This window comes from Delphinus delphis, chromosome 1 (genome assembly GCF_949987515.2).
Source record: "Delphinus delphis chromosome 1, mDelDel1.2, whole genome shotgun sequence".
NCBI classification, from domain to species: domain Eukaryota; kingdom Metazoa; phylum Chordata; class Mammalia; order Artiodactyla; family Delphinidae; genus Delphinus; species Delphinus delphis.
Window position 1 is genome coordinate 100445123 of NC_082683.1, and position 25610 is coordinate 100470732.

The 25610-nt window shown below is 41.8% G+C and overlaps 2 protein-coding genes across 3 annotated transcripts in view; both read right to left on the reverse strand.

Annotated features, from left to right (window-relative positions):
• The window catches only part of DENND2C (DENN domain containing 2C), a 93246-nt gene extending 92074 nt beyond the window's left edge, over positions 1 to 1172 (reverse strand). Inside the window, exon 1 of the mRNA XM_060027605.1 lies at positions 1127 to 1172. The gene's annotated coding sequence lies outside the window, so the exon portion shown is untranslated. The remainder of the gene's footprint in view (positions 1 to 1126) is intronic.
• On the reverse strand, positions 380 to 24409 carry AMPD1 (adenosine monophosphate deaminase 1). 2 transcript variants are annotated; one of them, XM_060027618.1, is made up of 17 exons: positions 24373 to 24394; positions 23076 to 23087; positions 19561 to 19741; positions 18077 to 18242; positions 14710 to 14875; positions 11930 to 12149; positions 11339 to 11468; positions 10114 to 10308; positions 9435 to 9566; positions 8500 to 8663; positions 7006 to 7132; positions 6659 to 6822; positions 5857 to 5977; positions 5029 to 5202; positions 4727 to 4837; positions 4217 to 4365; positions 380 to 404 (listed from the first exon to the last, which is right to left on the reverse strand). In XM_060027618.1, the coding sequence occupies exons 1-17, from the start codon at positions 24392 to 24394 to the stop codon at positions 380 to 382; spliced, it is 2259 nt and encodes a 752-aa protein (XP_059883601.1). The 2 variants fall into 2 exon arrangements, with proteins under 2 accessions (XP_059883601.1, XP_059883595.1); XM_060027612.1 differs by lacking the exons at positions 380 to 404; positions 23076 to 23087 and having other exon boundaries at positions 4207 to 4365; positions 24373 to 24409.
• Between the last annotated feature and the right edge of the window lie 1201 nt (positions 24410 to 25610).

The following is a 25610-nucleotide window of genomic DNA, read 5'->3' on the forward strand; positions in this document are numbered from 1 at the left end:
TACAAAAGCAAATACAAGTCTGATTTGAAACAATACTCCCAGCTTACTTTACCAGGTAACTTAAACGACAACTATTTATCTAAAGCAAAGACATAGACTGATTGCTACCAAACTTCTTGGTAAACGATCAGTAACAGTGTATCGATAATATATGCTATTCTAGAAAAATTCATTAATCAGTTAAAAATGGACCACATTTCCAGCAATGGTGATTTGTGGAAAATGAGCTTAAGCAATTTATTTACACAGTAAACGAAGGTGTAGGACTTGATCTAAAACACTGTAGGTGAATCACTAGCTTTAGGGTAAATGTTTACAACGTGCCTACTATGTGCCTGGCACTTAGTAGTTGTTTTACAGAATATGCAATACCTAACACTTATGGAATACTCTCACGCATCTCATTTGACCCTCAGAATACCCCCAGGCACGCATGAGCATCTCGATTTTACAGCTAAGGAAACGTAGGCCCAGAAAAGTCTACTTGACCGAGGCATCACATCTGGTATGTGGGTCCTGGCCGAGGCTCCACCCCTGACTCATATTCTGATCATCTTCTGCCATACTAGTTAGAAGCTCTTAGATGTTCCAATGCCAGATTTTTAAATCAAAATCCTACTTGACAACTTTCACTACTGTGCTCGTCAGATTCTGTTAAGAATCAAAGCACAAAAAAGCAAAGATGTAAAGTCCGTCGTCTCAGCCTGTCGACGTTCAAGCGCCGTGGCTAATCCTGGAGAGAGCCCCATGTTTCTTCCTGGATGCGGGGCGCTCCCTGCCTCTACCCCAGGACTGTCGAGCGTCCCCGAGCGTCACCTGGACGGCGGTCCCCGCGCCCCGAGGGGAGCGGCGAGGAGACCCTCAGCCAGGCTCCGCCACAACCTCCGAGGCCGACGAGCGGGCTCCCAACGCGCGGCGTCCGCTGGGCGCCGGGCTGCACGCTCGGGCGTCCCTCCAGGCCGTGGAGGTGCCGAGAGAGCGTGGGCGGCGCCGACACCTCCGCCAGCCCGCTCCCGCGCAGCGGCCGGACGGCGCCCGACGCTCCGTGGCCCCGCTCTGCGACACCCTCCGCCGCGAGGGTCCGAAGCCCCTGCCTCACACCCCGCCCGGGTCTCCCTACCCCTACTTGCTCTCGTCCTCGACGCCGCCTCCGCGGCTGGGCTCCGAGGCTCTCGTCCTCCGCGCAGAAGCGCCCAGTCGGCTCGCTCCCACTCTGGGTGGGCTCCGTCCCGCCCCCACAGGCCCGGCCGCAGGCCCCGCCCCGGCAAAGTCCTGTTCTTATTGGTTCCTGTTCCCACCCCTCACGGTCGGGCCCGCCCCCGGCACCGCCCGGGGACCGTCCAGAGGGGAACCGCCCCCTCTGGAGTTCGGCGTAGGGGCCAGAATCTTGCCCAGGACCTTGGGCGCCGAAAGGGTGCGGCCCCAGGAGGCAGGCTACCGGCGCCACTGTCGTCCAGCCGAGGGCCTCTAGCCAAAGCTCCTTCGCCGTTGCCGTGCCTGCCGTCCGACAGGCCCCACGGCGAAGGACCAGAACTTTACACGAAGGTTGACTCCTCACAACCACCCGTGAGAGAAAGCCTAATCAAGGAATCCAAATGGCACCTCACTCAAAGAAACCATAGAATTGTCTCCTGCCACCGGGCTCAGTAGGCCTGGTGTCTCCAGTGAAAGAGCAGCACCATTTCTCGGGCTGAGCTCAAGGAGGAAACAAACATTTCTCCGGCAATTGCAGTACAGCGCCTACTTGAAACATACACAGATGCAAATGACGCTCCGGACACCTGAGGCGTGAAATCCCAGAGCAGGGTTGCCTTTGATACTCCCAGTGCCTGAGGTCGGCTCCCACGCCCTGTTGTGACACACATGCTTAAGCGCTACGCCTGCAACACACTCATACTCAGGTATGTGCATGGCGCAGTGCCTACTGCGAGCAGCAGCCCAGTTTCACTAAGGCTGCGAGTCAAGGATGATTTGAGCCTGTTTCCCAGGCACTTGGTAACCACCCCACCCTGCCTCTGCCCGCCCGACTCCACCCTACCTCACCCCACCCCCACCAGAACCTCTTGGATTTGGTGATCAAACTCCCCATATCTGTTCGCATAGAGGTACCAAAATAGAAGACGGCCAGAAAGAGCAGTATTACACATCACAGATGACTGTCACAAGCCAACGTAGTCAAAGCAATAAAAGCTGCATATCCCAAACCACTGTGAAACCATGAACCGTGGACAATGAAACAGGAAGTCTCTTCTGTGATGGGGGGGGAGAAAAAGAGGAATGACAAGACATATTTTTTTGACAAGACATATTTTTAATCATGTCTCAATGAGGGAATAAATTTGTAGTAAATTTTGAACACTGATCTTTATGGACTCCTCCTGCTCACCACCAAAAAATTCCTTATGTATTTAGAAAACTTCCCAAACAATTGTTTAAGATAAAATTTGGGGCTAGAATAGTGTGGCTTTGGAATTTCAAATTTATTTCAAAGTTCAAACTTTGAATTCCAGGAGACTATATGACAAAATGAGCAAATCGAATTCCAAGTACCAAATTGGAAACCAAATCTGCATGGATGTAATAAATGAATTAACATGTATGTATTCTACTGCCCTCTCATGGGTAAGATGGAGATATACATAATGGTAGTTCATGCCTTTTAAAATCTGAGAATAGAAAGTTTAATTTGGCAACTTATATTATTTTGATGACAAAGAGGCCAAGGTAAAATAAAATCAGGTTTTCCAAGGGATTTACAAATACTCAGCAAACAGAACTTCAACTTCAGAAACCAGGGAGAGCATTCTAACACCAGGGCTAGTACAAACATGCTGCTGGGATCATGCCTATGCTTATGGCTACCTGTACAGAATGTGGAAGCATGCAGGAATTTGCTTTTAATTTTTTTTTTTCCATTTGAAACGTCATTACTTTCTGGGATGTTTCACAAAATGCTCTGTTTCACTTTTGTATCCACTCATGCTATAACTTCTTGCTGTGAATAACTTGAGAGTAGAAGTGAAATCTTATTCTTTATATCTTTGCTGCCTAGAATAGTACCTGGTACTTTAGATGTTTGATCAGTAATTGTTTATTGAATAAGTGGAACGAAGTATCAGCCCAACCACTAGGTGGCAACACAACTGTATATGTATAGAAGTATGGTCTGGCTAATTGGATTGAATTCCACCTGACCTTGAGTAACAGGAATGTTTCTAAAAAGTTACACGTGTATCTTATTTTGGTAAGTGAAATCGTTTAAAACGTACCACTACAGCTGACTATAACTTTATTGTCAATTATATCCTTAAAACTAAGAATCCTTTCATAAGATAAATTCTCCATGAGTATAATAATTCATAATTACAGATTTTCTATCTTGGGGTACACCTGTTTTTGTCTAAGAAAGCCACCCTTCAGATGTATCCTGTCAAAAGGACTTTTCAGAAGTCTAAGTGCCTATAGCAAGTTTCATTCTATAAACCAAAAGCCTACATTCTCCCTATATCAAATCATTTGCTTGTTTTTGTTTTTGTTTTTTTAAATATTTATTTATTTATTTGGCTGCGCCGGGTCTTAGTTGCGGCAAACAGGATATTTTAGTTGTGGCATGCAGGATCTAGTTCCTTGACCAGAGATTGCACCTGGGCCCCATGCATTGGGAGTGCAGAGCCTTAACCACTGGACCACAAGGGAAGTCCCATCATTTGCTTGTATTTTTGCCCTGCCTTAATAACCGTTTTGCCTGGAAGTCATGGACACTCAAGAGTCAGAAAAACCCAGGTCCCCATTGCTACCTCTCACTAGGTGCATCCTTGTGCAGCTTATTTTTTTTATCAAAGATCATTTCTTTTTTTAATTAAGGTATAGTTGATGTACACTACTATATGTTACAGGTGTACAGCATAGTGATTCATAATTTTTAAAGGTTATATTCCATTTACAGTTATTATAAAAAATTGGCTATATTCCCTGTGTTGTACAATTGTGCAGGTTATTAACTTCACCAACCTCAGTTTACTCATCTTCCCCAAAATGGAGGTAATAATACCTATAAAGTTGTGCAAAACATTAAATGAAATAATGTCAATGGAACAATATCTAATACAATCTTTGGCTTGTAGTAGGGATTCAATAACTGGTAACTATTGTTATTCACACTCTACAATGAAAATCTCACCCATATCATTATTTGGTTTATTTGTTTTATTCTCCTGATTTAATGCCTTCAGCAATTAAATTAAGTTCATAACACCAGGTTTCGTAGCGATAGGCCATGCGGATTTGGGCCACATTTGTCTTTCGGATATCATTTCCAGTAGGACCTTCTTCAAGGTAATTATCACCCAGAAACTTTACTTTCTCCTATAAGAGAAAAGGAAACAGAATGATTGTTGTCTCTTTTTACCCTGATATAGACAATAATTACATCCTCCACCAAGATTCCTTCCTTATGTTAGCTACGGGCAAGAGGAAAACAATAAACCATTAAAAGCACTCATCCAGTACCTCAATGTGCACGGTCTGCTGAGAAATCAATTATATTTTATTTCCCTTGCCCAAAAAGCATGGCCAGAGAGACAGAGTAGTTTTTTCTAGTCCCTGTCCATAGTAATTGCACATGATTTGTGAAATAATTTTTCAACATGTTTCCCCAACTAATTTTTCAATATTCAAGTTGCCAAATTCTAAACTCAGAAGGAGAGCCAGCCAAGGGCAGGTCTACCTCATGAGAAATTCCACATTGCAGAACACTGTTTCTTGCCACTTCACACATATCACAGGTACTCAGCTTGAAGACTTGTGCAGCAATGGCGTATTCTTCCATTAGGGGCTCCTTGGGTTATTTATTTAAATGAGGCCAAAAAAAAAAGGAAGAAAGGAAGAAAAAGGAATGCATTAAAAGAAATAACCCACACCCTGCACAAAAAGAATAATGAAATATCTTGATTTGACTTTAAAATTCTGGGTGGTAAACAACATTTCAGCAAAAATATACTTGTATTACTCAAAATTCCATATGTGTACCTTGGTGAAGTGGAATTGCATCGGGTCATCTGTAGACAGTGAGATCATTAGCCCTTTCTGGAAGAAATCTAAAAACGGATTTTTGGCATATTCTAGAAATAAGCTGTTGTTACTTAATGGCGACATAGCGATGGGAATCTGGGCTAAGAAAAACAAATACTGTAACACAGGACTCTGTAAAGGAAGAGTGAAAAAAAATTTTTTTAATGTTGAGAAAGGGACACAAACTAGAAAAGTTAAAACTTCCTGGTTACCTCAAGTTTTACCTTTCAATAAAATTATCACCTATTCTTTAAATCCCCTTGTAAAGAAGAATAATAGCTTTTAAATGTAAATACTATTTAGAAGAAATTTATTTGGGATCCATTTTCAGAAGCATTGAGTCAAACCCAGCTGTTTGTGTTTTAATTGTCTAGTTAGTTAGGCAAAAGACTTCACCTTGAAACATTTTTTTTCCCTACAAGAAAGTTCTGACTCACACCAGAGGCATTTTAAAACATGCTATAACATGAAATCTGGTGAAAACCAGTTTCAGGTAAGCCAAGCTGCCTCTGATTTATCCCTTGTCAGAGTTCTAAAATGCAAGTCAGGCGATCTGCATTAACTCCTCCCTGCCACCAACTATCTAGGTAATCTTGAGCAACTTCCTTTACTTCTCCGGGCCTCTGTAAAATGAGATGCACTAAATAATCTCAAAAATCTTTTTTGCTCTACTTTAATTTGATTCCAGTGTTGATAATGACTTGTGACAGAATGATAAGGGGAAAAAATGCTGTTCCTCTAGCTCCAGTATAAAAGTTAATATTGAGAAGAGAGCTTCCAACTCACCTTTTTTAAATTCAGGCCATGAGAGATATTATCTGCTGTCATGAATGCTGTCATGAGATGGGTGAGAGCTCCAGCTTCCCCACAGTGAGGTCGGAACAGAAACGTATTCATGCCTCGTTCCCTAGGGAAACGGAGCTACTATAGCAATCACAGGTGACTGACTGGGACCTGGCAACAGTGCTGGGCATAGAGTGATTTATAAGAAAATCTGGTAGGAAACACCAGAACACTCTGAAAGGGAGTGGGGTATCCAAAGTATTCAGCAAAACTGACAATTCCAAATCATAATCTTAATTCTTCCCAAACACAGGCTTTTTGAAAAAAGAGACAACATAGGATATGAGGGTATGGAGGAAAGTTTTGATTACCTGAACAGAAACATCTTCAGTTTCCACCCAACTTTTACCAATATCACCATGTCGTTGTTTCTCCTACTCACACTTCAGCGGGGAAACATTTCCAGAAAACCCCATTATGATAGTCCTCTATTTATTCCTTACCCAGATATATCAAGAAAGGTAAAATGTATGGAATTTTATAGTAAATTGCACAGTGATTAGTGTAAATTCCTAAACTTCCAAAGAAAAGGAACTGTGAAAGTTACTGAAGGCTCCAAACTGTCCACTCCTGCCCCTAAATAAATAAAGAAACTGAAGAAAAAGACAAGGGAAAGAAATTTCTGCTCTGGGCCAGCTGGCAGCATCCCAGCAGCGTAGGCCCTCAACCACCTAGGGTGCCAATGTATGAGGAAAGAGGTGTGCTAAATAGATTCTCCTTCTAGCTCCAGTTCTCATCTACTTACTTTCTCAGGCTGTTGAGCACCGTGATGTTTGCGTACATATAGTAGGCATAGTAAGTGTAAGATGGATTCTTTTCCATGGTCCACTCCTGGGGCTTAGGGCTCTTGGAGGAGAACATGTGGCCGCTGTGTTTGGACTCATCATCCACACTGTCGAAGCCAGTAATCTGTCAGGAAGAGTGAGCCACGTAATGGGTTCAGTCTGAAGGCAGGGTCCCGGCCCTCAGACAAACTTTCAGCTTCCAAAGGCAAGGACCAAATGTCAGAGATAAGCATCAAGAATTAATCATGGTTAGGTAGGCGGGCTGGTTCATGTGCAGCCGTAGGAAGGCTTTCAGGGCCATGCTTACATGCTTGAGGAAGACACTGAGGTCTGGGTGAGCCTGGGGGTTGATGGTGGCCTCAAACACTGGCATGAAAATATTCTCCAGCATCTTTCCGAAGTGTGGAAGGAAATTCTTAGATCGGAACACATCACTAGAGGCAGGAATGAAGAGAATTTAGGAGGAAAAGATTTTTTGGACTAATAGTTCAAAGCAAAGGACCAAAGGCAAGCAAAGGACTAAATGCCATGTTCAGGAGAAGACCTAGTGTCTCCATCCTAGGTCCACTCTGGTACATTCTTCTTGGTTACCCATAATGAAGGATTCAGTTTGGGTTTGGCATAGGAGGTATAAATTTCTTGTTGGACCACATGCCCCTATATCTTCTACAAATCCTCTGTGGTAAGAAAACTAAACGTTCACAGCTAAGTCCAGATAGAAAATGAAGAGTATGGGAACTCTGTCATGAAAGTTTCAATGATTTTTACATGTGTGGTATCGTGAGCGTGAAACAGTTATCAAGAACACCTATGATATGCTGTGGCCAGGGGGCAATCTAACAAATTCTTATATAGCACACAATATATGCCATCCACTCTTTTAAGTGGCCAGAAGTATTAGCTAATTTAATCCTCATAAAACACAATAAATTAGGTACCATTATGACCCCATTTTAAAGATGATGAAACTAAGGCACAGAGAGGTCACACAACTTGCCAAGGTCACACAGCTAGTAAGTGGTAGAGCCAGGATTCAAGCATAGCCAGTCCAGAGCCAGGGCCCATGCTTCTAACCACCACACTCTAATGCTTTAATATCTCTTCCTTAATGATATTAGACAGGATGTTTTACTCCAGTCAAAAAGCTACTTTTATTTTTGGCTAAAGAGACAGGATAAAACTCTTGCATTGTCACAGGGCACACACAGCATGGAGGTAGGTGGCTAGACAATATATAAACACTTAAGTTAGATAAAAGATCAATGGTATGAACATCCCTGAGGGCAATGAGTAATTAGCAGGTGATAATACCATTGATAAATACTCATTAATCATGGAGAACTTGAGCACTTGTAGATGAGACAATCGACAGACAGTGGTAGAGGTTCTGATACAAGAAAGGTACACCCCAGTACAGATGCGCATGGGAAAGAGTGAACTGGACACAGAGAGGAAGACCAAGAGAAAGAAAATGTATAGTAAAATGTATATAGTTCTTATCTTAAGTCTTAATCATTCTCAAGAAGTTATTTTGTGATCTGCATAAAGTCCCCTGTTTTACAAAACAAAACCAAAAAACCTGGTTAGAAAACTGAACTGAAATGATCTTCCTAACTCCTGTCTGTCATCAAGAGTGCTAAACCCAGAAGGGACAAAACCAGGCACCCGGGCCCCAGTACTGACTGCTGTTTAACAAAGCTTATTTCTGTCCAGATGTGCTGCACATTCCTTGCTGGTGTGGAGGAGGTGAGGCAGGTGGGAGGAAGGCAGGCTTCAGGGTTTCCAGTGGGTGGGTACTTACTAGATCCTGGGGACCTGGATCATCCATGTCATGTTGGGGCAGTAGATGTGGTTTCGGATGAACCAGGTGGAGAGTTTGCTCCACTCATCAGGACTGCGGCCGTAGATAGACAGGCGGGGCTCAGTGTGCTGGTACTTGGCATCCACCAAGTCTGCACCTACCTCCTGCAAAGCCAAGAGAGGAGTCCAAAGCCAGGAATTCTCACGGGTCCCTCAGGGGTCTAAACCTGTGGGGTCTAGGGAGAGGAGATGGGTACTAAGAAGAACAGAGGAAATGTGAAAGGCAGTCAGAGGAAAACTATCAAGGTTAAGATGTAAGGAGCCTGAGAGGTGAGGGGGAGCTAGTCGGGCTAAAAGACTGATAGGATGTAATGGAGTCTAGAGAGAAAAAGAGTCAGACTAAAGATGATGAAATCCCAAGGCACTGCTGCAAAAGAAATTCAGCTTTTCATATGCCCCCTATCTCCCCAAACACACATCTCCCAACTGCACCTGTCATTCCTGCCTCCTAATGTTCAGGTGTCATGAAGATCAGGATGGATTCTGATCCTAATTCTTCCTGAACTTGCAACTCCAAAAGCCTGGAAGAGCCAGGTCCTTAATCCCAAATCCACACCCTTAGGGTCTCTGTCCTAGGAATCAAGGTCTTTGAAAATCATTACAGTGAATGTTTCAGAAGAAATTATCACATTCATTTGTGTATTGCCTGACCTCAGGGATAGCACCCTCCCTCCCTCCCTCCCTCCCTCCCTCCCTCCTTTCCTTCCTTCCTTCCCTCTTTTCTCTTTCCTTTTTTCCCTCTCTCCTTCTTCCCTCCCTCCCTTTCTTCTTCCCTCCTTCCTTCCTTCCCTCTTTTCTCCTTCCTTCCCTCCCTCTCTTCTTCCCCCTCCTCAAGAACCAGGCCAGGTACCATAGATCTGGTTGATTTCTCCTCACCTTGATGATAGTGGCAAAATATTCCCCATTAATGTAATTGTCTGTCTTCAGGTAGAGGTCCCGTAGCTCACTTGCTCCTACAGGATTGTATTTGTCATTGAACTTATCAAAACGCTGGAAAGTCTGACGTCCCTGCATCAGGAAACAGGAGCACAAGTATATCTTTATCAGAGCTGCCTGAACACAGAGAGTTAGGGAATGGCCACAAGGAACAGTGGCCTGGTAACAGGAGAAGGGCTTGGCGCAGAGCAACTAAGCCAGTGCGCCACAACTACTGAGCCCGTGTGCTACAACTACTAAAGCCCATGCCTAGAGCCCGTCTCCACAACAAGAGAAGCCACCACAATGAGAAGCATACGCACCACAATGAAGAGCAGACCTAGCTCACCACAACTAGAGAAAGCCCATGCACAGCAACGAAGACCCAACAGCCAAGAATAAAATAAATAAAATAAATTTATTAAAAAAAACAAAAAACAAAACAGGAGAAGGGCTTGGGCTCCAAGAATGGAATCCAATACAGCTGACAATGAGAGAACCTCAAAGTTGTCCATGGGTTCTTTCAGTTAGCATGGTAAGCCCACGTAGTTTAGCGGGCTCTGAGAAGGGAGAGTTTGTAGGGGAAAGGCGTGTGGGGTTCTGAGAATTAGATGAAACTGACATTATCTTTTCAACCTACAGCATGAACATCCAGAGAATCAACAGTCAGGTCGTAGGGATGCATTTTTAATTTAGCAAAAAGTTCCTTTAGGGTCAGATTTTTCTCCTTGGTGCTATAGACCACTCTGTCAGCATCAACTTGGTAAGATTTCTTAATAAAGCGCAGTAGATGTTTCTGGTTCATGCAAGCGGCTGCATGGATATGGGTATCAACCTGTGTGTACATTCAGACAAAGAAAAACCAACAATCAGCTTGAGTTATGCTTCTCTGTGGTGCCTGCCAATCCCACTGTGATGGGAGAAAGGAGTATATGATAGGGGTGTGACCTGGCAGCTGGTGGAGGTGGCCGAGCAAAGAATGAACCCGTAGCACCTTTTTGTGCCCTTGTGAGGATGTGAAAGTTTAGGCTGGATACAGTAATATTGCCTGCTTCTCCTGGATATCTGTGCATCAAATTTACTTCCTACATTTGATCCACACAAAAGTCTTGGGGACAGTTCTCCACCCATGAGACACAGCTGGAAGTGAAGCAGCTGCCACAGCTTTCAGCCCCAAAGGGAGAAAGGTTGAAATGATGAAGCCATGGCACAGCGATGGCACTTATGAGTTGGTATTTTTATGAGTACAATTTTATAAGCGGAAGTTTTGATAGATTAAGTAATTTGCCCAAGGTTATACAGGTGGCTGAGCCAGGGATTGGTCCCAAACCTCTGCTCATATATTTCCTACTCCCACTTCCTTGCAATCATTTAAGTGGTCAGAACACATCTTGGAAGTGTTTCTAGTTGATTAGTTTTCCATTTGCTATTCACAATCCTCTTATGAGCTAGATTGAGCAGATATATTTCCCAGTTTTACAAATGAGGAAACTGAAACTCAGAAATATTTAATCATTTCCTCCCCAATGTCTTACAGTCAGGAAGTAGAAGAAAGAGGACTAGAGTGAAGACCTTTCAAATCCTAGAATAGTGGTTTTTGAGGTTCTATTCGTTTTTATTATTTTTGTTGTTGATGATAACTATAATTTTTTTATGGCAATAATGTGATAAACCTTTCTATGCAGAAAACAGCAGAAAAGGCATTTTAATCTTTTAGACATCATCTATCTCCTTTCATGAAGTTCTACTGAACCTGCAGAAATCTTACATGAATCAGAAAAACAGTATCTTTCTTGTCCTGTTCAAGAAGTAAGTGGATTAATGTTTTTGTCCAGGAATGACCCCTGAGCACCGAATATGTTTACCTTCCTGCAGTTGTAAAAATCCCGGTGGGGGTTGCTCTTCAGCTCCTTCAACTCATCCATCTCATTGAGCATCTGATGGACCTGGAACTTGGAGGAGAGGAACTTCAGGCGCCGGTGGGTATAGGTCTTACTGTGAAAATTAAATCATGATTGTAAAAAATTCCAGACATCTAAGGAAAACAGTCACAATTTCAAAACCATCAGGACCCTTATAACCTGTAGAAAACTATTATGTTTGTTTCCAAATGGAACTGGCTTACTCTGCATTAATCTAACTTGAAAAGTATTGGGCTCCAAGGACTTAATCTTTTCATCAAAATTGTACATAAATAATAATGAGGGAGGATTGGGGCTCAAAGCCTGTCTCAGCCACCTGTGTGACTTTGGGCAAATCACTTAACTCGTCAAAGTCTCAGCGTGTAAATCGGGAGTTATAAAAATACCCACCTCATATAACGATTGTGAGGAGAAAAAGAAACAATGCACATGAAGGTTTTAACATAGTGTTTGAACCTTGTAAGCAATTAATTAATACGTAGTCTTACTGTTAGTAGTAGTAATAGTAGCAGTAGTTTAGGTCTTAACACTTACACGGGTCCTCGAGCAATTAAAGCAAGTAAAAAATTCATATCATCTAAGAAGGTGTCCAGATTGGGGTAAGGAAGTGGCTTAGGCTCCTCTTTGCTGGCTGCTTCTTCATTAGGATAAATGTAAACCACACCGTCCTTCATTTTGAGGTGATAACCGAGGTTTTCCGGGAGGTTATCTGTTCGGAAGGGGTCTTCTCTCTTCTTCATGGGAGGGGTAAAGACTTTTTCAATAAAACACACAATATATATCAGCACATAGAATGAATGACCACATAAAAATAACCAAAGTTAAATACTGTAAGATCTCATTTGTATGGAATTCTGTATGTCATAAGTTGTAATTATCCAGAGCTAAGCTAAAGTTTATTTTTACATTATTTCCCAAAGGTGACTAAATTAGTAGTATAAAATAACAATAACATTTTATCTAGTGTAAGAATGATTTTCAAGTTCTTCAGAATTTCTGTTTATATAATTGCAATACTTCTTACAAACCATTTTCGTTATTTATTAAAATTGTTAAAATCTTCCTGTTAAGAGCATTTTATTAACATTTGAGATAACTGCGTAGAAATAAAAGTAAAACTACCGTTAAAATGTAGAGTTTGGGCCTTTTCCTTATTTAAACCAAGCTTCTCTATCAGTCTTAATTTAGAGTGGTTATTTTTTAACAGACAATTTTTTTGAGCAGTTTTAGGTTTTAGGGGGGTGGTGTGATGAATTGGGAGATTGGGATTGACATATATACACTAATATGTATTAAATGGTTAACTAATAAGAATCTGCTGTATAGGGCTTCCCCGGTGGCGCAGTGGTTAAGAATCCGCCTGCCAATAGAGGGAACATGGGTTTGAGCCCTGGTCCGGGAGGATCCCACATGCCGCGGAGCAACTAAGCCCGGGCACCGCAACTGCTGAGCCTGTGCCCTAGAGCCCACGAGCCACAGCTACTGAGCCCGAGTACCACAACTACTGAAGCCCGCGTGCCTAGAGTCCGTGCTCCGCAACAAAGTGAAGCCACCACAGTGAGAAGCCCGCGCACCGCAAGGAAGAGGAGCCTCCGCTCTCCGCAGCTAGAGAAAGCCCACGTGCGGCAGGGAAGACCCAACGCAGCCAAAAATAAATAAATAAATAAATTTACTAAGAAACATATATATATATATTAGAAAAAGAACCTGCTGTATAAATTTTGATGACCAAAAGAAAAAAAAAAAGAAAACAGAAAATGTTGGCACATTTTCTATCCAAAACTGAGATAAGGAACACGAAAGAAGTGAGACAGTACATTGCTATGTCAAGTATAAACTTTCGAGTCCCTACTCTTAAATATACTAGAGAGATAAAGTATAATTTAGGAGAAACAAAGGCAAGTCATCCTAAATGTCAATACTATAGAAGATGAACAAACCAATGTTATGAGTTACCAAACTGGAACATGTTTACTATGATTTTAATATTAAAAGGAATTAAAGAGAAGAAGCTCTAGAACTGGAAATTTTTAACAACATCACAAGTTGATAGTTCAAAAACCTTAAATAGCTGCCTCCCCTGAATTTCAATTCTAGAAGTCTAATCCTAAAGATAATAGAGCAATTGTACAAAGATGTCTTAATAAAGATGTTTATTGTAACCTTGTTGGAAATAAACTTTTTTTTTTTTTTTTTTTTTTTTGTGGTACGCAGGCCTCTCATTGCCGTGGCCTCTCCCATTGTGGAGCACAGGCTCTGAACGCGTAGGCCCAGCGGCCATGGCTCACGGGCCCAGCCACTCCGCAGCATGTGGGATCTTCCCGGACCGGGGCACGAACCCGTGTCCCCCGCATCGGCAGGCGGACTCTCAACCACTGCGCCACCAGGGAAGCCCTGGAGATAAACTTTTAAAAGTCAGAAATCTAAACGCCTAAATATAGGAATTGATTAAATAAATTATGATACAGTTATACAATAGAAATTATTAAAATATGATTGTTTAAAAATATGTACTATATAAGAAAGAAAGTAAAAATGAGATATGTAAATAAAGTGCTATGGAAAGTCAAAACCTGTAGTTTACTTTTGTACAGAGGTCAGAGGAAGGAAGGAAATGATAATGGTCGAGCTGTACCTTGAAGGATGAGACTGGATCTGGACATTTGAACATATAGTAAAAAAGTGAAAGGAAGGGCAATGCAGCACAGGGAATGGCATGGCAACAGTACAGGGGCAGGAATGTGCTGAACTAAATGGGCAACAGGATATGCTTCCAACCAGGACAAAGAGTTCAAAGGTGGAGTAAAGGAGGTAAGTTTATAAATAGATTGAGTGTGCAAGTCCAAAAATAAATAAATAACAGATAAATAAAACATAGTTAGAAGGCTAGATGGTGGTAGGCCTTGAATGCCAGGCTCAAGACTGGACTTAACTTTGTAGGGGGCGTAGTTAAAGGTTTTTGTCAGGAGAAGGATGTGCTCAGATCTGTTTTATAATAACTGGTACCAAAGTGAGGATGAACTGAAAGGAAGTGAGATTAGAATTTAACAGAGTAGTTAGGAAGCTATTGCAATGATCTGGACAAAGAGAAATATGCACCTAAATTAGAGCTTGAGGAATGGTGAAGAGAGGAGGTTCTGAGAGATATTGTACAGACTGAATCAAGTGATTGGGCACTTGGGCGGGAGAGAGAACGGAGCCAAAGATGACTATGATATCTTAAAACTGGGTTACTTATAATCATGGGGCACTTTTAACAGTTAGTAGTTAAACCTAAAGCTATATTCCAGACATTATATAAGAAAATTACTTACCTGGATAGAAGCTCTCATTTGCTACCGAAGCCTCACCCTCAATGTTCCTCAAGTACTGGGAAGGGGTTTTTGGAAACCTCTGAAATGACTTCTGCATATATTTCTCCCGTATACACAATGCCCGATAAAGACCTTTGCAAACCATTTCGAAATCTTCAACCGTAACCTACCAAGAAAATTTCACAGTAGCTCCTGTGAAAACTGGAGAAGTGGGGAAAGCTTGTCATTGGCACCTCCCAGCTCTCCTGGGTGTCACAGCCCCTGCTGAGCCGCTCCTACTTCTCACTCAACTTGGGCCCTGGGTCTCCCTCAAGGAGCAGGCCCTGAAGTTTTAATCGCTCTTCCATTCCTGCCAAAACGTGTCTGTCCTATGAGTCTTTCCTTACAGTCCCATATTTGTTTTTGGTTTTTGCTAGATAGCAGTGATTATATAACAAATATGATTAAAAGGACCCATTCTAACATGGACAATACTTTCTCCAGGTAGCAAAAGAACATTTTAAGTATAGGCTTCTGAAGACAACATCTCAACTGAAAGACAATGTTGGTGTAATATGAGAACTCAGATCACCTGCTGGTCAGTGTGGAAAAAATTGGGGAAGGAATAAAGTGTCACACTTCCCTCAAACCCTGTCACCCATGCACTGCTTTCTGTAGCTAGAGACGGATCAGAATATCATCCTGTGAGAAGTCATTCTTTGGGATGGTTTTGAACAGGATTTTATCTGGGACTAAAAACAGAGATTATAGAGTAAAATTTTCTTAGAACTGCTGGAAATTTCCTAAAACTGACCTATTTTTGGGCTTCCCTGGTGGCGCAGTGGTTGAGAGTCCGCCTGCCGATGCAGGGGACGCGGGTTCGTGCCCCGGTCGGGGAAGATCCCACATGCCGCAGAGCGGCTGGGCCCATGAGCCATGGCCGCTGAGCCTGCGCGACCGGAGCCTGTGCTCCGCAGCGGGAGAGGCCACGGCAGTGAGAGGCCCGCGAACCGTAAAAAAAAAAAAACTGGCCTATTTCCCTGACCCCATCCCCAACTCCTGGCTGGGCTTGACATGCCCACAGTTATAACTCTAAATCATTGCATGCTCATCATCAGAACCCAAAGACTTTCTGGGACCAATGCAAGCTTGTTCCCAATGGTTTGAAGTCCAGATATTAATCCTAAACAGTTGAACTCTTTTTAATGACTTGTTGACCTTGACCAAGAGAGTCTGGCACAGGTGCTAGGTCTGGGGGTCTGCTTCCAATAGCACGCTTGTTCCTCTGCTACCTAATGGGCCAACCACCTAAAGCTCCTTGAGGACAAGAGCTGGATCTTATCCACCTTCTCGTCCTCAGCACTTAGCACACAGTGCCTGGCACAGAGTATGTGCTCAATAAGGACTGATTACAATGAATTTGTTGTTTACCTGGGATGAATGGCCTTGGGAACTTAGCCCTAATTCCCCCTTTACTTCTCTGTTCAGTTATAAAGGCAAAGACTGATTCAGGTACAGGCCACAACTAGGTGGAGTGTAGCTCAGCAGCTCAGCCACCTTCAGCTACCCGGTGTAGCCACATACTTGGTTCTTCAAAGAAATTATACTCCAATAAAGATGTTAAAAAAAAGAAAAAAGAAAGAAAGGAAAAAAAAGACTCCAGACCAAGATTTCAGGTGCCCTCCAGCTTTTATAGGAGGAGAAGCTAATCCCTGACTTCTGTGAGCCTTGTCCTTCCTCTCATCTTCTTTCTTTTTATTCCTGTTTTCATTTCCACCAAGCACATAGGGATCAAGTTTTAATATTTGTGGTTTTTTTGAACTCTGGCCTTCTCCAAACTTTGTTTGCCACGTTGCTATTAAACATTTCGTTTCAGTTATTTAGCATCTAAAATCCCTGCCATTTGTAGAGCACACATGTTACCATGCAGAAAACGAATAAACAAGAATAGTGTCCATTTCATTGCTCTGTCATTTTTAAATATCTTGGAACTGACCCTAAGTGGGTCAGTTACATGAGAAGAGGGTTTAGGACCAGTCATTAAAACTATATTTGGAGCATAGACCAATGGCTAAACAGCAATTTCACCAATATGATGCTGATTTTGCAAGTCCGTGTGGCAGAGATTTATTTATTGACCAACTGTTCTGGGTAGGACAAGCAGGTCAAGTTGTTTGCAACTTGAGTTTACTATCCCTGTGGCATACCAGAATCTGTTCCAAGGAATAATCTACTGTGTAAGCATCTGCTATGAAATTGGAAAGGACAGTTGGTCGAAAAACAGCAGCTGCATTAGAATGTTCTGACCTCTCTCTCATCTTCTTCTTTTTTTAAAAAATAAATTTATTTATTTACTTTTGGCTGCGTTGGGTCTTCGTTGCTGCGCACGGGCTTTCTCTAGTTGTGGCAAGCAGGGGCTACTCTTCGTTGTGGTGCAGGGGCTTCTCATTGCAGTAGCTTCTCTTTGTTGCAGAGCACAGGCTCTAGGCACGCGGGCCTCAGTTGTTGTGGCACGTGGGCTCAGTAGTTGTGGCTTGCAGGCTCTAGAGCGCAGGCTCAGTAGTTGTGGCGCACGGGCTTAGTTGCTCCAGGGCATGTGGGATCTTCCCGGACCAGGGATCGAACCCATGTCCCCTGCATTGGCAGGCAGACTCTTAATCACTGCGCTGCCAGCGAAGTCCTCTCTCATCTTCTTTCCTCTCCACTCTTCTTTCCTCTTTTCTCTCTCTTTCTCCTGATCTGTTTTCTTTGATTGGTTAATGCTACCTGCAGCCCTTCTCTCCATTCTAGGTCTGCTCTGGGTCCATCTTTCCCCAAGAGCCCCTCCCCACTCTGCCCCCCGGGCCTCCCTGAGGCTCCCTTTCCTGCTTTATGATGCCCTCAGTGAGACTAGTTCAGTTGCTACTCTCTTTGGTTCTTTTGCCAGAATCTGTCCACTGTATTCTGTAACACACACATCACATTCTACTGCGTATTCGCATGTGCAAGCAAATGAGATAAAGGAGGAGAAATTATGTGAGATGATAAAAGCAAAACAGAAATATGTCATAGCATATCGTAAACAACAAGGTCCTACTGTATAGGGAGCTATATTCAGTACCCTGTGATAAACCATAATGGAAAAGAATATATATATATATATATATATATATAAAAAACTGAATCAATTTGCTGTACAGTAGAAGTTAACACAACATTGTATATCAATCATCAATAAATTTTTTTTAAAAGTTGTAGCATATTGGTATTGAAATGTGATAATGAAGTATAGCAAAGGACAGGTGAGCTAACACCTTCTTCAAAAGGAAGGGGAGGAAGGAAAGAAGCTGAAACAATCAAGCTGAGTATCTTTCTAGCAGCTACATGTGAGGGGCAAGAAGCAACTCACCCCAGAGGAATAATCGCCTGTGATCTGCACTCTCTGAAAATCAGGCACGGTCTCGTAGGTGGGAGACGAAGAAATGTATTCATCAATGTGGGACAATTTGGTGGAAGATGTTTCACTTTGTGGAACGGACAAACTAATGGTCCTCTGTCCAAAGTAACGCTTTTTTCTCGGTTTGAAATTGAAAAATAAAAAGAGTTAACTTTATCTTCATTGCGAGTTTCATTGTGGTAAGTTGATGTTCCACTATACAATTTCATTTTGAGAAAAAGAGTGAAAATTAAATGTGGGCTGGGTGTCAGAAACAGGATCCAACCTTATGGAAAGGGGTATCATGTTAGAGTGTTCCCTTCGTCCTCGTATACCTTGGAAGAGTGGGTCTTGGGGAATGTACTAGAAGACTCTCAGCATGACACTGTCCTGCACAGGAGGCCCACTCCCAGCAGAACAGGAAGTCTGGGTGCTGCAGTAAGCACAGGCTATGTCAGTTAGTACCTGTGTCATTTGGTGCGTGTCCCTTAAATTCTGTGAGCTTCTGTATCTCTCTCTAAAAAAGTGGTGTAATGATGTCTACCATTCAGGATTTCTGTGAGATTTAATGTTTATAAAATGCTTAGCACACTACCTGGAACTTGTAAGTTGCTTAATCAACATTACTTCCTCAAATCAACATGTATTTATTCCGTTTCTACTTTGACCCATGCCCTGTGTTAGGTCCTATGGGGGATGCCAAAGAAGGTGGATTGCTGTTATTTCCTTAAAGAAATAAAACCAAGGGAAGGACTGCAGAATGACCTCCCCATGAAGCTGGTTGGGGGAGGGGAGTGTTTTGAGGAGGGGGGGGTCCAAGTAAGTGGTCAATAACAGGTTTGAGAACTAAACTGTGGCACATAGTGACAGGTAGTGAGTACTAGAGTAGTTCAAAGAAGGGAAAATAAACAGACTTTGTGGAGAGGGATCTGTTCAGGGGAGGCAGTAGTAGTTACACATCACAGGCATAGGATGGGCAGCGCCTGAGGGCAGAAACGGAGAGCTGTATCCCTGAGGCCTGGAGGAGGTCAGACTGGCTGAAGGGCAGGATTCCTATCAGGCAGCACGACACTAAGGTTGACTAAGTACAGAGTCCAAAGATGAGGCCCTTGAGTTCCAGTTTCTATATAGTGTGGAAACTGAGCGTGTGCTCAGCAGCCATCAGCCACTTTGGTTTGGAACAATCACGTGGTAGATCATGTCCTCTTGCTTGGGTGAACAGGAATGGTTCAACTAAAGGCAGGTTGGATGAAGGTAGGAAGGCCACTGTTTTCTTCTTTTTTGGTCCTCGTTGCTTCGCCCTAGTGTATTCAGTGTGTGTGTTTGGGGGGGGTGTGGGTTTAACTCTGACAGAGTTTTTCCTCCAAGTTGAATCATCATTCAGAGTGAACCATCTGCCCTGACATTTCCCCTTCCTTGTGTCCCAACGTAATGAACATTCCACTTACACCACTTACCTCCTGCCTCCTGTGGGGGTGGACAGAGCCTCCAGCTGGAATAGGTGTTTGCGCATCTCATCGTGCAAAATTGGACAGATCTCATCCACATCAAAAGGGGAGATCTCATGATGGCCTCCCTCATCTTTGACTTCAGAGGCAAACACTTTTTCAGCAAAGCTCCGTGTTGCATCATCAATACCTAAAAGGCGTTTTCACGTGTTAGTGTTCAAGCACTTTCTCAGAAGTCATCCGAGAGTTTCTGCTGCACAGAAGGCACAGTGCTAAGGACTGCCCTGGGTACATGGCTCCCCTGCTCTCCGCCCAGTGTGCCAGGAACATGATGGCACTTCATGCCTATTCTCTCTTTAGTGGGTTTCTGTGTGGGTAGCTTGGAAATCCATTCTCAGAATCACGGGTCAGATTCTTACAGCACACTTTAGAGGGTCCTAAAGATGGGATTGGGCTCTTGCAGGACTAGCACTTAACCCAAGATCACCTGTTTCTGGCGGGGCTAAGTTTGATTTCATAGTAACCATGCAGCATAGTCCTTCCTATCAGGTTGGTGGAATTTTTCTGACGGTTTTAAAGATGCGGATAGGGTTGTTGGTCCTTGGCGTTCTTCTTCCTGAACAGAATAAGTGATCTAAATAGTTCTGAGAAATAAATGTGTACTTTAGGGCCTTTCTTCCTCATAAGACAGATATTGTGTTTCTGTCACACATCACAACCTCATTTTTTTCAAATCCTGATGACTTGGTGATGTGCTGGTGTTGGGGGCGGGAAGGGAATCGCTAATATTTACTGCCTAGTGTTGGGAGTCCCATTTCTTGTGGATATGTGGCCTTCCATAATGAGTGACCTTTGGACAGCCCATTTTACTTTTACTTGCCTTAATTTTTCCATTCTTAAAATGGGTGGAAGGATGACCTTTTAGCCTGGCAATGAACAACCCCAAGATCCTTAGAATACAAGACAACCAGTTTTATCATATAGGGTAGTGATGGCCATCAAATATCTGCTTTTCTGTTAAGTTCTATTGTGTTTTCCAGACACCCAGCTGTTTCCATCTGAGTAGTTATAACCTCCAATACTTCTAAAAGTCTCTTGGTATTTCCAGAAAAGAGCAGGTAGCAAATAATGAGAATGGCAAACAGCTGGATATTTGGAGCAACAGCAGGAGACAAACATTCTTCATGTGATGACAAAGCAAACTGCATGCAGAGAGATAGATCCCCTCACTCCTGCTGCCCCTTCAATGTCTATACAAGTCTCCAAAATGACACATTTTCAATTACAATTTAGGTAAGTGTACTGTATTCAAGCACTGTTCTGTACTTACCAACTCCTTCACCTTCTCCTGTTTCAGTTTCCTTATGTATAAAGTGGGAATACTAATACCTACAAACCTCACTTACAAGGCTGTTGTGACATCGAGATAATGTATGTGAAAATGCTTTTTGAGAGCAATTTTTTAAAGGAAAATAAAACACCAGATTAAACTGAATGACATAATTTGGTAGCATTGCTCAGACTGATATTTGGTATTTGGGGTTAGGTTTGGGTTATTAAGGAAACGATAAATGGTATGGCTTAGTATAGGCTGAAGCATACATTGGAAATGAGAGTAATTGCCTCATAACTTCACCAACGCTAACAGTCAGGTCAGCCAGTTTTCAAACCTGGCTTGTCACAGCAGAGTAACAGAGAAGCCCAATATGTTGGCTGAACTTCATGCATCTATTTGTCTCATTGAGCTCAAGCACTTCCTGAAACTGACAAGCATCTTTGGATGCTATCCCTAGTTTTTTGGCAAGCACCAAGATCCATGAAGGAACGAACAAAACACTAAGTAGATACATTTGATGACCTGAGAATGCCTCCCCACCCCACAGCCAACTGTTCCCCAGAAATAGTATCATTCCTCCCTGAGCATCACAGGCAAGCACATGCACCTAAAGGATGAATGACAAGCAGAAATTAGAAGAGGCTTCATGTACCATGGGGAGCAAATGGAAATAGGCCAGTGGGCTCTGATGATGATGAGGAGGAGAATGAAGATGACTATGCAAGTGGCTTGTCATGATGGGGCTGTGGCAATGCTCTTGGAGGTCTCAGGAAGGAAAGTATGGAAATGGAGTCCCAGGAACCAAATCCTACTTGCTTGAGATCTGGCTCTTCCAGAACAAGCATCCATTAAGCGGGACTGCACACATCTATTTGTTTCATGTTTTTAAACATTGTTTTTTCTAGGTTGTATCTCCCTAAGTCACTATAGACAGTTGAAAAGTAGAAACTCTACTCTCAAGAAGTATCTTACATTATCACCAAAAATTATATGGTTGATATTTCCTTCCACTGAATCAACCAGTTGTTTTGGCTTCATGTAACCACAGCTGAAATTTGATTCCTAATTCAAGAGCTTTGCCTTTCAAAAATACTTCAGGGAGTGGTGGTGATTAGGGAGAGGAAAGAGTGAAACTGACATTTCAAAAGGTGAGTAGATAAGATTTGGTGACAACCTAATTCATGGAGTAAAGTACAGATGACTCCCTGAGATTTGTATAGATAATTGCTGAGTTCTTTTTTGAGCATGTTTGAGATAATGGAGCATCTGAGTGGCAATGTCTTGAGGTTAGGACATCCACATTTAGACAGAGAATAGATAAGAGAATAGAAACAAGAAGTAGAGTGGTGAAGCAGAAAGAACACTGGACTAGGAGTGAGAAAAAGTGTCTGTGACAGCTGGGTGGCCTTGGGAAAGCCATATAGTCACTAGGAGCCTCAGTGTTCATCATCATAAAAGAGGAATATTAATAATAATAATGTCAACTTCAGAGAATTGTTGTAAAGATTGACCAAGAAATACTTTAAAAACTACACAGTACTATGCAGAAGTTGGGGATTATTATTATTAACATAGGAAGTGCAAAACTCTTGAGAAAAGAAATATCATGCTTGCTGCTTCACCCAACAGACCCAGAAAAACATGCTTATTTCTCAGCAGTGCTTTATTAATGTGTAGGAAAGACAGGTTGTAGATCTTTCATCTGCCACATGGCATCTCATAGAGGAACTCAGAGGCACCATGAGTACTATCAGTCCGTCAAAGGACAAGTCTGATTTGAGATGGAGGGGAACATACATAAAAAGTTACAATTTTATCGAAAATGGGTTTCACTTTATCTGGTCACAAAAATTCACCATGGAATTTTTTGCATTGGAGGAGGGTTTACTAGGGCAGGACTCAGTAGATCCCCTTAACTAATGTCTAAAGGAGAAGATTACTTTATGTCAGAATATCAAATGAATGTCCTCTGAGGTTTCTTAAAAAAGGGATTTTTGGAGGCAGGAAAATTCATGAGTGCATTTGCTATGCTATGGGAGATCTATGGTTATTATAAATCTTTGTTGGCTTTTAATGGTATCATTAATAAACACTGCTGAAAAATAGACATGCTTCTGAATTAAAGAATAGTATCTTTTAGAAACTGATACTTTGGCAAATGGCAGGAAAAATAGCCCAAAATACTCACGTTTTTCTTCAGCTGTATGAAATAAAATAGAACAAGATAAAATATATGTGGCTACAAATCAATGCTTTGGAATAGAAATAGGTAGGTTGGTATAAGAAAGGGGTGTGGTGGGATGTGTTATTAAAGCTCATTCTTCCATTTTTCTACAATTTGCTGCCAATAGAAAACCCTGGGAATATAGTTATTATATAGCTCTTCGTTTTCTTTTCCTTTCTAATTTGTCTCTTTAAATTTATGTTTATAATTTTAAAAAGGTACTCTTTGTAAAATGTGATTTTTAAAAACCTGATCAAGAGGGATGGAAACTCTCATACAATGCTGATTGCAGGTAAGCGAAAACAGATTATTTGGTAAACAATTAACACCTACCAAACAGCCATTTCTGAGAATCTATCCTACTGAAATAATCCTTAAACATGGAAAAAGCTTTAGGTACAAATATTATTGTCAGAGCACATTTATACTTAAAAAAATCATAAGGAACTTAAGGGATTGGTTAAGAAAATTGGAATATTATACAGCCATTTAAAATGATGTTTAGGAAGAGTTTGGAGTGCCATGGTAACTGATTAAGTTATAATGTGAAGCCAGAAAAAGGGCAGGATACAAAGTCACATGTATAATATAATCTCAACTGTGGTTTTTTAAAAAAAATTCTTTAAATTTTCAAAGAAAATAGTTTGAAAGAAAAACACTAACATGTTAAAAGTTATCTTTGGATGATGAGGATTGTGGTTTTTTTTTTTATAACTACTTTTCTAAATTTCTCAGTTTCCCTAAATGAGTGTTTATTACTCTTATTTTTCAGTGAAATGTCTCTTTTTATTTCACATGAAATGTATTACTTTTATAATGAAAAAGACAAATTATTATTTTGGAAATTACTCTGTGTACAAACCTGGATTGTGAACCATCCGAATACACAGATTAATATTAATATTGCCATTATTCTCATGATTTTCAGCTAACGGTATAGCTAAAGACATTTTATAGGACCCTTCTCCCAAGTGTGGCAGCACAGGTTTTGTTTAGACTAGCAGCGTAGATAATAAATATCTTACACAGTTTTCTACTGGGATCATCAAGGATGCTACTACATGATACAGTTTTAGAAGATCACCTCCCTCCTAAAACTAAAAACCAAAATCCCCTTGGAAACCTTGTCTTGTCTTTTCCTGAAATGTACTGTTAAAATTACTATGAACCTTAAATAAAGGATTCCCGAGCTGACATGATAGTTAAAGGATTGATTGCATATTAAAAGCAGTGAACTCTACAAACACTTTTGCACACCTACCTGGAAGTTTCAACAGAGGCATTGTGCTGGGATCCTTGATTCTAGGATAGCACAGTAGAAAGGAAGAGACAGGAGACTGTGGGGATGACTGACTGACAGTATAAAACACGCTGATATTCATTTTATTATTTTGCTTTGCCCCTGTAATTTGACCCTTCTCTGCTAAAAGGAGACAGATGAGCTTTAGACCTATTTATAGCTTTAGGCATTGACTGTGAAAAACAGGTGAAGCCTTCAGTGTTTACCCTGGGATTTTAGACAAGATATCTGTGGTAGGCCAGAAATTGCATTTCAGTACTCTCTAAATCTTCCTATGGATTGGATTCTCTTCAAGTGTAGTTTTCTTGTATGACTGGACCACTGATGACTATTTTCCACCCTAGCGAAACACAATGAAATCGTCCAGCCTTCTGGAAAGTCAAGGTCCTCAGGATTTCAGTCCTGAGAACAGCTTTCTGTGGTCGGGGAATATGCTGGTACATTCATCAAACTCTCAACACACACACACACACACACACACACACACACACACACACACACACACACACCCCTTAAGAAATATTCCTGACTTGGCAGAAATTCACCTGACAGAAGTTATTTAATGAATTAAGTCATAAATTTACTTCAAATCTTGTGGAAGCACAACTGCCATCTAGAGTGCTCAGGGACCCTTACTCTATATATTGTTACAAAAAGAATATATTTCTCATGCATAACATTTTATAGTACACAAAGCACTTTCCAAATATTATCTATTTTATCCTGCTTACAATGCTATAAGGCAAGGAGCACCTTACCCTTGCTTCCCAAATTAGAAAACTGGGGCCCTGGGGAGAGACGTGCCTTACCCAAAGTCATTCTGATTGTTAATGCAAAGCCAAGTCTCTCTGGACCAAGATCTCATGCTCCTTCCACAGTAACACAGAGTCTTGGTTACAGCAAAATACAGGAAGACCTCGATTTTATTGTGCTTAACTTTAACACACTTTGCAGATATTGTGTTTTTTACAAATTGAAGGTTCGTGGCAACCCTGCAAGGAGCAAGTCTACTGTCACCGTTTTTCCAACAGCATTTGCTTACACTGTGTCTCTGTCACATTTTGGTAATTCTCACAATATTTCAAACTTTTTCATTATTATTATATTTGTTATGGTGATTTGTGATCTGTGATCTTTGATGTTACCATTATAATTGTTTTGGGGCACCACGAACGCATGCCCATATAAAACAGTGAACT